General features: G+C 33.9%; 1 protein-coding gene across 1 annotated transcript; it reads left to right on the plus strand.

The window, feature by feature from the left end:
- The first annotated feature begins 365 nt into the window (after positions 1 to 365).
- Positions 366 to 11,865, plus strand: LOC114331296 (BLOC-1-related complex subunit 8 homolog). The gene is made up of 3 exons (XM_028280819.2): positions 366 to 715; positions 7,303 to 7,480; positions 8,519 to 11,865. Exons 1-3 carry the CDS (start codon positions 670 to 672, stop codon positions 8,769 to 8,771), a joined length of 477 nt encoding a protein of 158 aa, XP_028136620.1. The 5' UTR covers positions 366 to 669; the 3' UTR covers positions 8,772 to 11,865.
- The last annotated feature ends 308 nt before the right edge of the window (positions 11,866 to 12,173 follow it).

Raw genomic sequence — 12,173 nt, forward strand, 5'->3', positions numbered from 1 at the left:
TCGACCGCTCAGCTGAACCCGGGCTTAAACCGAGTTCAAGAATTAGGGATTCCAATGAACTGTCAGTGGTGGCCGGTGGATGGCTAAACTGACATGGCCATAGACATAGTTAAGGGGGGTGGTCATTTCGTATCTAATGTTTACATTGAATATTGACAAATAAAAAGAATATCCTGTTTGGTTTTGTTTTTTTGTTAATTGTGTAGCGAAATTTGTGAAATTGTGATAGCAAATTAAATATGAAGTGGTTTAAACATTGGATACGCCTATGGATGACAGTTTCGCCATCCAGCAGCCATATTATATCACGTGATTTGGAATGCCTAATTAAACTTTGTATGTACAACGCACTTCTTACCCTGAACTCGGTAATGGCGCTGAGCCGGAGTTGAACTTCGATTGTACAACCGGGCCATAGTGTCATACAGCCTTTAGGTTAGATTTTGCCCACACCCGACCATGTTTGAAGTTTCATTGGAATGCCTAATTAAGGTTTCGTGTGTCTATGGCATATCTGTCAGCATGTCAGGTGTCAGTGTCATGTCATGACGTCATGTCCATGGTCCATGTCAGTATTCAAAAAATATGAGTAGGAGATCAGAAGAAGGAATATTTTATCAAAACAAAAATTAAATACCTAGTAATTATTAACACAGTAAAATACCAAAAATGGCATTTAATGCGGATACTGATTTGGAGACAAAAGTTAGAAAATGTAAGTAAGCACGAATTTTAAGTTATTATTATATTTCCAATACTGTTACTGTGTAAAGGAGCATAGGGCATCCAAGAAGCTTCTCTATTGCTGTTTATTTCTGGCAATGGCTGTTCCAGGTTTTCTTCATGCTTTTGTAGTCATCTTCAATCGTGATCCTCCATATTTTGGTCGATCGTCCTCTGCTTCTTTGTCCCATTGCATTCCATTTGAGTGCTTGTTTTGTTGTCTGTATTTTCTTTTCTCAACGTGTGACCCAACCAGTTCCATATTTTTCTCTTAACTGTTGTTCTGATTGGTTCTTGTTTAGTTTTCCTCCAAAATTCTTCATTTATTGTTATGGTGTTGGGCAAATATATCCTCAGAATTTTTCATAGTCATCTATTTACACAAACTTGGACTTTTTTAAATTTCCTTCTGTTATTGTCCATGTCTCACCATATGCCATATCCATATGGTAGTACTGATGTGATGTTACCATTAAATATTATTTTAGTATTTTGGCTAATCTGTGTTGATCTCCATATCGTTGTCCTAATCTGTAAACTGCGTAACTCAATAATTCTCTGAAAATGAGTTGTTACTGCCATCTGTTTCAGAAAGTCCCTTCTTACTTATCGTTTAAAAAAGGATGTACATGCATATTTTACCCAGGTGAGTAAATAGTGACCTCTTCGTATACACCTTATCTCCCTTGCTGACAAATTTAGTATGAAAAATAGGTAACTCCCTAGTTTTATTAGAAATAGCAGATAATACAAGGTACAAATAAAAGGTAAACAAACTAACTATTTTATTTTAACCGAAAAATGTTGATAAGCAAATTCCAACAAGTTTTTCATACCACAGGACCGACCTATCACTGTATATCACACACATATATATATATATATATATATATATATATATATATATATATATATATATATATATATATATATCTATATGTCTAGACCTTGGAGGTAAACTACACTATGCAATTTCGAGCAGCTGTGCAGAGTAGTCTAAATGTTATAAAAATCTGATACCGTAGTTTCGGGTGACTTTGACTCACTTTCGAAGTTTAAATGTAGATTTCAGTTTTTTGGATACATAAAAGTATGTTTCTTTATTTATGGGTATTTGAGTCTATAACTCCTCTTTTAGAAAAATTACACGAAAACACAAAGAAGCGCTTCCTTTATTATAAAAAAAAATTAAAATGTGGTGTGCAAAGTCACCCGCTAGTGTCGGGTGACTTTGTCTCAAGCTACATTTTATATTCATTCTCTGTGATTATTATTGTTTGGGCTAAAGTGACCCTACCAGATGAATCAGAAACAAACATTTTGTTAGGTGAAAAAAAATTTATTTAAATTTCAAACAAAGAAAAACTAAAACTAACATGAAACTTTACATAGGACCCTAGGTTAACAAAAAACATCATTTCTTAACAAAAATTAACAATAAAACGATTTACAAGCTTTTTTTTTTAAATCTGGAAAGAAATATCAGTTATCTCCAAGTTCCAATGGCTCAGTGAAATCAACATTAGCCAAGTGGTAGGATTTTCTTACGGGGACTTCGGGCCATTGCCATAAACTTCTTTCACCCAGTACCATTACTTGCACCCAACCGTAACAGTTATTACTACCTCTTACAAATCCATCGAATTTTCCTGGAAAATGTGTCTGCCGTGTAATATCCATAATTTCTACTACCAGCAGCAACACGTTTGTAATTGGAGGGCATGTAAAAAAATTAAGGTTACTTACGTCGTTAATGCTATAAAGTTAATAAACCCTGCAGTTGTTACAAGGCTAAAAGCAAATTTAAAATCAGCATTTACTTACTTTAATTTAATATAGAAGCAACCAATGACCAAAATCCAACAATCAACAAATTGGGACAAAGTCACCCGAAAACCGTTAAATTTTGTAGCGCCTTGCAAAATAATATCCGACCGTCTTACTGTCTATGTTTAGACTGAAATAACGATGCACAAAGGTTAAGAATTCCCAGATTTTCAATATGCCACTATGCAATTAATCTTACTCTTGGAAGTATTATTGGTTGCCAACCAATTTTTGCAGTCAAAAAATCTTATGTGGAATGACCGAATTTTAGAAATTCGTTTTTTTCGTAACGTAACAAGTATTAGCATAATTTATTAAAATTTTCAAACAGTTCATATGGTACTGATGGTGCGGTTCAATGAAATTTACTTGAAAATTTATTGTACAAATGCACTAGTTACTAAAATATCTTTTTCCCAAAATGAGCCAAAGTCACCCTGGCGGGCCAAAGTCACCCGAAATTACGGTATATCCCATGATTAGGTATAGTACATTCATTGAAGCTTTTTAGCTCATCAGTTTTTTACTATAAACCTATTTACATGAAATTTTGGAATTAGGCTTATCCTATCCTTAACTTTAAAAGTGATATTGACCAGAACTCCGTTTTCACTCTGGGGGTGGTTGACACCCCTTTTTGGTGGTGGAACTTTTTTTACAGATATTGATAGAAGACCTAATTTTAAGTAAAAACTATTGTATAAAGTTTTTTCAAAAACCCCATACTTTTCAAGATATTGGCAATTGAAAATTCGGAACAACAGTTTTTTGCAAATATCTCCAAAAATATGAATTTTAACGATAATATTATACCAAACAAAATTGTAGCAGGTAAAAAAATGAATAAATTGGTTTTTTAAAAAGTGTTCTAAGTGCAGTATGAAGCGAGATATTGAAGATCAAAGCCGTTTTTATTTTGTGTGAAATTAAATCGATGTATTCAATGCCATCTAGCAGAGAGTTAAACTGCTGAGAGTAAACTTTATGCATGCTAATGAGAAAGGATTTTATAGTGCTTAAAATAAGCTTTAAAATTAGCACTGGTAAAAGGCTTTTGTAGGTAAAATGAGTGAGCTGTAATGAAAAATAGAGGAACATCTAATGTTTTTTTTTTAAATCAATGGATTTCATAAGTGCCATTTCCACCAAAATTAAAATTAATTGTATTCCGTCTAGAGTCAACTTTAATATAAAGAGTATGATGGATTTTAGCCGTTTCGCTACTTTGGAACACATATTTTCTGAAAAAATCACGATTTTAAGAAAAAAATTTTTTCAAATTAAAAAAAACACCTTTTTTTCATAATATCTCAACAACAATGAAAGATACGTAAAAAAGTGTAATAATAAAATAAATAGGTTTTTTTTGACAAAAATTTTGTTTTGTTTGTTTTTCCTATCACACAAAAATTGACAAAGATATGATTGGTTAAAGAGCTCACGGTAGCACAACCACAGTCTCTCTCGAGCCCTTTGACCCTTCACCGTTTCAAAATAAAAGGCTTTTCACTACATATTATAATGAAAAAAGTTGTTGGAATGATGTTGATTCTAGACGGAATACGATTAATTTTAATTTTGGTGGAAATGGAAATTATGAAATCCACTGATTTAAAAAAAAAACCATTAGATATTCCTCGTTTTTTCATTACAGCTCACTCATTTTACGTACAAAAGACTTTTAACAGGGCTCATTTTACAGCTTATTTTAGGCACTATAAAATCCTTTCTCATTAGCATGCATAAAACTTATTCGCTCTCTGCTAGATGACATTGAATACATAGATTAAAATCGAAAATCGTGAGAAAATTCTGAATTTTCAATTGCCAATAACTTGAAAAGTATTGGGGTTTTGAAAAAACTTTATACAACATTTTTTGCTTAAAATTAGGTCTTCTATCGATATCTGAGGTTATTTTGAAACAAGAATTTTCCACCACCGAAAAGGGGTGGCAACCACCCCCAGGGTGAAAACGGAGTTCGGGTCAATATCACTTTTGAAGTTACGGGTAAGATAAGCCTAATTCCAAAATCTCATGTAAATCGGTTCATAGTAAAAAATTTTGGAGGTAAAAACCTATTTTATGCTTCAATGACTGCACTAGTATAATTTTCTGAATATCTGAAAGACAATGTGACCATATTTTAATGATAATAGCCAATTTGTACATCATCATCATCATTCTGTTTGCCTTATCCCTATGCGGGGTCGGCTTCCCTAATTGCATTTCTCCACACAATTCTATCTTGGGTCATATCAATGTTAATCCCCTTTACCAACATGTCCTGCCTTATCGTCTCCCCCCAGGTCTTCCTTGGTCTTCCTCTCCTACTCCTTCCAGGAATCTGCACTTTAGCTATTCTTCGTATTGGGTGATTAACGTCTCGACGTTGAACATGACCAAACCATCTTAACCTATGCTCTCTCATTTTGGCATCAATTGGTGCCACACCTAGACTTCCCCTAATATACTCATTTCTAATTTTATCCTTCTTTGTCACTCCACTCATCCATCTAAGCATTCTCATTTCCGCCACATGCATTCGTTCTTCCTCTTTCTTTTTCACTGCCCAACATTCAGTTCCGTGCATCATAGCCGGTCTTATGGCTGTTTTATAGAATTTTCCCTTCAACTTCATTGGAATTTTTCTGTCACATAACACACCACTCGCTTCTTTCCACTTCATCCATCCAGCCCTAATTCTACTGTATGCATCTCCATCTATTTCTCCATTACTCTGTAATACCGATCCTAGGTACTTAAAACTATTGCTTTTCACAATCATTTCACCATCCAAAGATACCATTTTATTTGTAGTAACTCCATCTTTAAATGAACATTCCAAATACTCTGTTTTTGTCCTACTAAGTTTTAAACCTTTTTCCTCCAGAGCTTGTCTCCACTGTTCCAGTTTTTGTTCTAAGTCTCTTTCACTATTTCGTATTAACACTACATCATCAGCATACATTAGGCACCGTGGAATACTACCCTGTAGTTTCGATGTTATCTGGTCCAAAACTAATGAGAATAAATAAGGACTAAGCACCGAGCCTTGGTGCAATCCTACTTCCACCTGAAATTTATCAATCTCTCCCACACCTGTCCTAACACTAGTCGTTACTCCCTCATACATATCTCTCACAATCTTTACATATTCGCCAGGGACTCCTTTCTTATTGAGAGCCCACCACAGAGTCTCTCGAGGAACTCTATCATATGCTTTCTCAAGATCAATGAATACCATATGAGCGTTGGTCTCTTTATTCCTGTATGTTTCCATCAGTTGCCTTACAATGAAAATTGCATCCGTTGTTGATCTGCCCTGCATAAAGCCAAATTGATTATCGGATATTTCGGTTTCTTCACGTATCCGTCTATCAATTACTCTCTCCCATATTTTCATGGTATGGCTAAGTAGTTTTATAGCCCTGTAGTTTGTGCATTGTTGTATGTCTCCCTTGTTTTTGTAGACAGGTACTAATATACTACTTCTCCATTCGTCTGGCATTTGTCCAACTTCCATAATTCTGTTAAGTAGACCTGCTAGCCAACTTATTCCTGTCTCTCCCAATGCTCTCCATACTTCCCCAGGAATATCATCTGGTCCTACTGCTTTTCCTTTCTTTATTTTTTGAAGCGCTTGAGCCACTTCCTCATTTGTTATTCTGGTAACCATTGCTGTTACTGTCTCCGTTAACTCGACAGGCTGTCTGTCAAATTCTTCATTTAATAAACTGTCAAAATACTTTCTCCATCTCTTTTTGTCATCCGTTTCGTGAATTAGTATTTTATTATTTTCATCTCGGATACATCTAATCTGATTAAAATCTCTTGCTTTCTTTGCTCTCTGTTTGGCTATTTTATATATCTTTGCTTCACCTTCCCTGGTATCAAGTTGATCGTATAGGTTTGAATACGCTTCTGCTTTAGCTTTTGCTACTGCTACTTTCGCTTCCTTTTTGGCGACCATATAGTTTTGAAGATCTATATCCGATCTAGTTTCTTGCCACTTTTTATATAATTTTCCCTTCTCTTTAATAGCCAATTTGTACATTCCAACTAATAAAGCAAAACAACACCATGTCGACATAATGTAGTTTACCTCCAAGGTCCAGATATATTCTTATTAAATTATTTCTGGTTTCCAAAGTTTAGGATTTATTTCATTTTCTATTACCATAATTAGTAAACTGAGAAACCATAATTATTACAAATAATTAGCAAAGCAGTTTTCATATTACTACATTTTGAAGTTTTTTTTCACTCTCCTGTAAAATTAGCAAAATGGAGCTTGTCATGTTTTTCCACTGGACCCTTCATATGTTAAAGAGCAGTGGTGACAATATGCAGCCTTGTATTAAACCTACTTCTATTTCTATTTTATGTTATTTTTTGCTCTTTAGTAATACTTGACATGTTGCGTGATGATACATCATTTTGATTATTTTGAGGACCTTAGGCGGTATTCTATTTAGATTTAAGATTTTCGAAATAACTAGGTTTTGTACTATCAAAGGCTTTGGCAAAGTCTATAAAAGTCATTATCAATGCTGCGTTCTTCTCTTTGGTTTCCTCTATGATGATTCTTGCTGTCGAAATTTGTAGATACAGGATCTTCCCCTTCTGAAATCTGCTTGTTCATTTCTGAGAGTTCTATCAATTACATTGTTGTGTCTCTGGTGATAATAAATTCTAATATTTTATTTATGGAACATGTGTGTTATTATTACTTAAGTGAATATATTTTAGCAACAGAAAGAATATCCGAAAATATGCATATAGTAGCTAATGAACCATCCCTAGCATTTTATAGATTGCAGGAACATGTTAGAAAAGCTTTAAATCCCATGGTTGAACGTCGAGTTGATGTTGAAAAGTTACATACTGAACTACAAGGAAGGTGTTATGATATAGAGTATGCTGTGGGGTAAGCAATTTTTGTTAATCACATTCTTCTTGTTATTTTTGCATCATAACCCTGGATGGGTCTTTGCATATCTGGCTATCTTCTTCTATTCAGATCTTTCTTGTGCTCTTCTCCTCCATTGTCTTAAGGCAAAATTACACAGTTCAACCGAATTGGATCACTGTGGTTGAATTGAGCAGAAATAAAAGCAATGCTATTTACATGGTATCTGGAAAGTGAACTAGTCAACACAAATTATTGTTAAACTGTGATAAGACTATCTTCATCTATTTTAGAACCATTCAGTCTTGAAATCTGATCATAAAATGTGGTAATAATTAAATCAAACCACATAGAAACATCAAACTCTGTCAAATTCCTGGGTATCTACAATGACCAATATCTGCAGTGGCATGTAGGTACACTGTACATCTATTGCAATTATGTAAAGAACTGAACTCTACATGTTACTCAATAAGAGGGCTTAACATGTTGAGTACGGTGTGATGCTATATGATGAATTGCTACAACAAGAGCGATCACAGGTACATAAACATATCAACCTGTTTAAAATATCCTGATCCAGAGACTCTATTTGTTATGTACACCAGTGCTCAATGTGTTAAAGAGTACTTACAGCAGGACTCTTCTTATTGTTTATTATTTTAACTTTTACTCTTGGCTAGGACCTTCAAAGCTCCTCTTGGTGGAGTGATACAAATCCACATTTTACGTTGAAATTATATTTTCAACAGTATCACAGAGAAAATAACAGTTTTTTAGTGTAAATGAACAATATTTAATATTTAAAAGTTATTTTTAATTCTAAACATTTTTTTTAACTAATTTTCGATATTGTCTAAAATAAAGATACATACTTTACTTTTGAGTAAACCTGACATCTGATGGTTAGTTGCATGTTAGATTTTGAACCATTCAAAATTATTTATAAAGAATACATTTTTTTCATATACATAATTATATTAAAAAAACTTTCAAATATTCTGCCAAATTAAGTACACACCGTATTTTTAAATTAACTGAAGTATATATTTTTAGAGCCATAAAAGCCATGGGGAATTCTGAAGATAGCTTCAAAAATATCCAAGATAACTTAAAAAATGGAATATTTTTAAAACAACAATTAAAATATGAAGAATCTAGAAGGAAAAAATCGGACACAAGTTCAGTATACAAGCGTCTATCAGCTCACATAACATTAGACTTACCTGAACTACCAGAGTTATCTGATGTTGTGAGAGAAACAGCAAACCGTGTAGAACACATGATGTCCAAGGCAACTCAAAGTTAATCACATATGCTATCAGCTTTCAAATATAGCACTGAGGATATCTATGTAATACCTTTTACAGTCTCAATTTTTATGAGCATAGAACTTTAGTCTTCATATGTACTGTCAAAAGAACTCCATATGTGATGACAAATATTTTAAAACAGATGATTGGATAACTTCTGTTAAAATATTTTGCTTTTCAGATGTTGATTCGAATGAACTGGTAAGGCAGTTAATCCGGCATTGGTCGCTAGATTGGCTTTTACGTGAGTGGTTGCGCGTAAGATTTTGTCTTACATATCCAACTTTTGACTTTTTTTATGAAATAAAATTTTCCAAATATGGTGGTCACTAAATGAGAGAATATCTCACGTGAAGCGCACTGAAACCGTGAGAGAAAATCTCATAGTGACTGATGCTGAGTTAAAAACTAAGTTTTGTCAGTGTCTTATTGTAAAAACAAAAATGTTTCATTTATTTGGCATTATTAAGAGAAACTGACTCTCCTAGAATTTTTAACTTAAACTTAACAACCTTAAAAAGGAACCAATATTTATTTTAATAAATGCAGTAATTAATTAAAAAAGATGTGAGGATCAAATACTCATTAGCCTGATGAGTCACACTTTAAAAATATTCTTAAAAATACTACATCAAAGATTATACAAAAAATGTGAATGGGACATCAGTGATTCTCAGTTTGGGTTTAGGCAAGGTTTGGGAACAAGAGAAGCAATAGTAGCAACACAGGTGTTGGTCCAAAATTGTTACGATCAGAGGAAGGACGTATTCCTGTGCTTTCTAGACTACGAGAAAGCGTTTGATCGTGTCCAACATCACAAGTTAATGCAGATCCTCAAGAAGCTTGATATAGACCAAAAAGACATAAGATGCATTGAAAACTTGTACTGGTATCAGGCAGCACAATTAAAAATAGACAATTCTATATCCAAATCCATACATATAAGAAGGGGTGTTCGGCAGGGATGTGTGCTTTCCCCTCTTTTATTTAACATTTATTCGGAAGCCATATTTCAAGAGTCTTTGGAAGATGCAGAGATGGGAATCAAAGTGAATGGAGTATTAATCAACAACATACGATATGCTGATGATGCTGTCTTAATTTGCGACAACATAGCAGATCTTCAACAACTTGTCCTATAATCGGAGAATACAGTAAGCGAATGGGATTAGAGATTAATACCAAAAAGACCAAATTCATGATCATCTCCAGAAACTTGGATGCATTTGAAAACTCCACCATAACACTGAATACTAAGTCCATTGAGAGAGTGAGCAAATTCAAATACCTAGGAACGTGGCTTTTTGAAGACTGGGCATCGGACAGGGAAGTAAAATGTCGCATTGAGCAAGCTCGACAAGCTTTCGTAAAATTCAGGAAGGTACTGAGCTGCTCAGAGTTCGACTTACTAAATGCTACGTGTGGTCGGTGCTGCTATATGGCATAGAGGGCTGGACACTCAAAACGAGGGATATAAACAGATTAGAAGCCTTCGAAATGTGGCTTTATCGCCGTATCCTAAAGATACCATGGACGGCGAAAGTCACAAATGTGGATGACCTTAAAAGAATCAACCAAGAACGTCAGCTTTTCGAAAACATCAAGAAAAGAAAAACGGCGTATTTGGGTCACATCATGCGAAACGAAAAATACCAGTTCCTTCAACTTATAATCCAGGGTAAAATTGAAGGCAAGAGAGGAATAGGACGCAAGAAAATGTCCTGGCTCCGAAACATAAGGCAATGGACAGGGATTACCGACATACAATCACTGATACACATTGCAAGAAACAGAGAGTTAATGGAAAATGTGATCGCCAACATCCATTAGTGGATTTGCATTTGAAGAAGAAGTAATTAATTTAATTACCATCCCTTCTGTTTCATTGACATAACTTCTTCTTTTTGTGTAGACATAATCGACATTACTGTAAAACTAAATTAAGTTCTAAGGATATTTGAAACCTGGACAACCGAGATAAGGGCAAATTGTGGCAAAAATTCAAAATCCAACCAGACAAATTTGGTTAAGTACACACTGTATACTGTACTTTTAAATCCAATGAAGTATATATATTTAGAGCCATACACCTTGGAAATTTCTGAAGATAGCTTCAAATATATCCAAAATAATTTAAATAATGGAATATTTTAAAACAACAATTAAAACATGAAGAATCTAGAAGGAAAAAATCTGACACAAGTTCAGTAGGTATAAAAGCATCATATAACATTAGAAACAGCAAACTGTGTAAAACACATTATGTTCAAGGCAACTTAAAATTAATGACATAATGCTGTCAGCACATTCATAACCCCCCAAAAATCCAAATTTCAAACAGCAATTCCGAATAGCAACCTAGCGAAGACTAGACAACCTTCTCCACGATCTTTCTAGATGTCTCGATCCTTCCCATCCCCAATAGCCAACCTCCCAGAAAGCTGAACCAACAAGATGGAGGAAAAATTCAAAGTTCTACAAGACAAAAAATTCATCAGTAACTTTTAACGTGTAAGTAAAAACTCCTGTGTGTAATTGGTATAAAATTTAATGAAGAATTATAAATTCTAAAAAATCCAAATGGATTACATTGATTCTTCAAAACGTTTTCGGATTCATTAGTCCACCTTCAGTGAACTCGGTGTCCTTGCTATATAACGATAAAACCAAACAGTGGTTGGATTAAATGTTTAATCTACATTCTAATCCTATCCCCACTATCCAAAATGGGATCGAAACCCTTAGCAACAGGTACCTTCTACACATTTTCGCATCAGCGAAGCATCTTAACTTAGACAACGAACTCCTGATCAGTACTTTGACACCCAAGAAACAGCACCCCTAAAATATCGCAAAAAAAGAGCTTGGCTGTATAGGGACTGTAAAGGGTAGTGGTACAACTAGATAGGGGTGGGATAACTTGGGTTATCTTATGCTTCTTGATCGCTGAAGCAGTAATGGCAGTAACTACAGATCAATAAGCATTTTGTCTTGTATACACAAAACTCAGAGAGTTCAACATGTGACACAATTAATCTAACTTAATGTAATGTATTAATTAAAGAACAATAAAGTTTTCTTTCTTGTAAATCTTTTTTTAACGTTTTTTATTTATTGCAATCAATATAACAATAAACAATATTTCCTTGTGGCATTTTTATGATTAACTATTTATATGGGAAATAAGCCACAATTAAATTGAAAAAATAATTTTATTAACGTTTCGACGCCCAAATCGGGTGTCGTCAAAATACAAAATATTACTAAATAAACAAAAATGGTGTTGCTAAGTAAAAAATTCTTCTAATAATTTATTTAATCCGACTCATTTATATTGGCAATTCAGACATATATTATACATTTTAAAGTAGAAGACTTTAAAATTATATTGCCAATAT

This window comes from Diabrotica virgifera, chromosome 10 (assembly GCF_917563875.1).
Source record: "Diabrotica virgifera virgifera chromosome 10, PGI_DIABVI_V3a".
Taxonomy (NCBI): domain Eukaryota; kingdom Metazoa; phylum Arthropoda; class Insecta; order Coleoptera; family Chrysomelidae; genus Diabrotica; species Diabrotica virgifera.

Excerpts from the sequence above, each read along its gene's own strand:
- LOC114331296 (XM_028280819.2), top strand. The coding sequence starts at position 670 with ATGGCATTTAATGCGGATACTGATTTGGAGACAAAAGTTAGAAAAT. Across the intron at positions 716-7,302 it reads GGAGACAAAAGTTAGAAAAT|CAACAGAAAGAATATCCGAA; the intron begins GTAAGTAAGCAC and ends AATATATTTTAG. Across the intron at positions 7,481-8,518 it reads GATATAGAGTATGCTGTGGG|AGCCATAAAAGCCATGGGGA; the intron begins GTAAGCAATTTT and ends ATATATTTTTAG.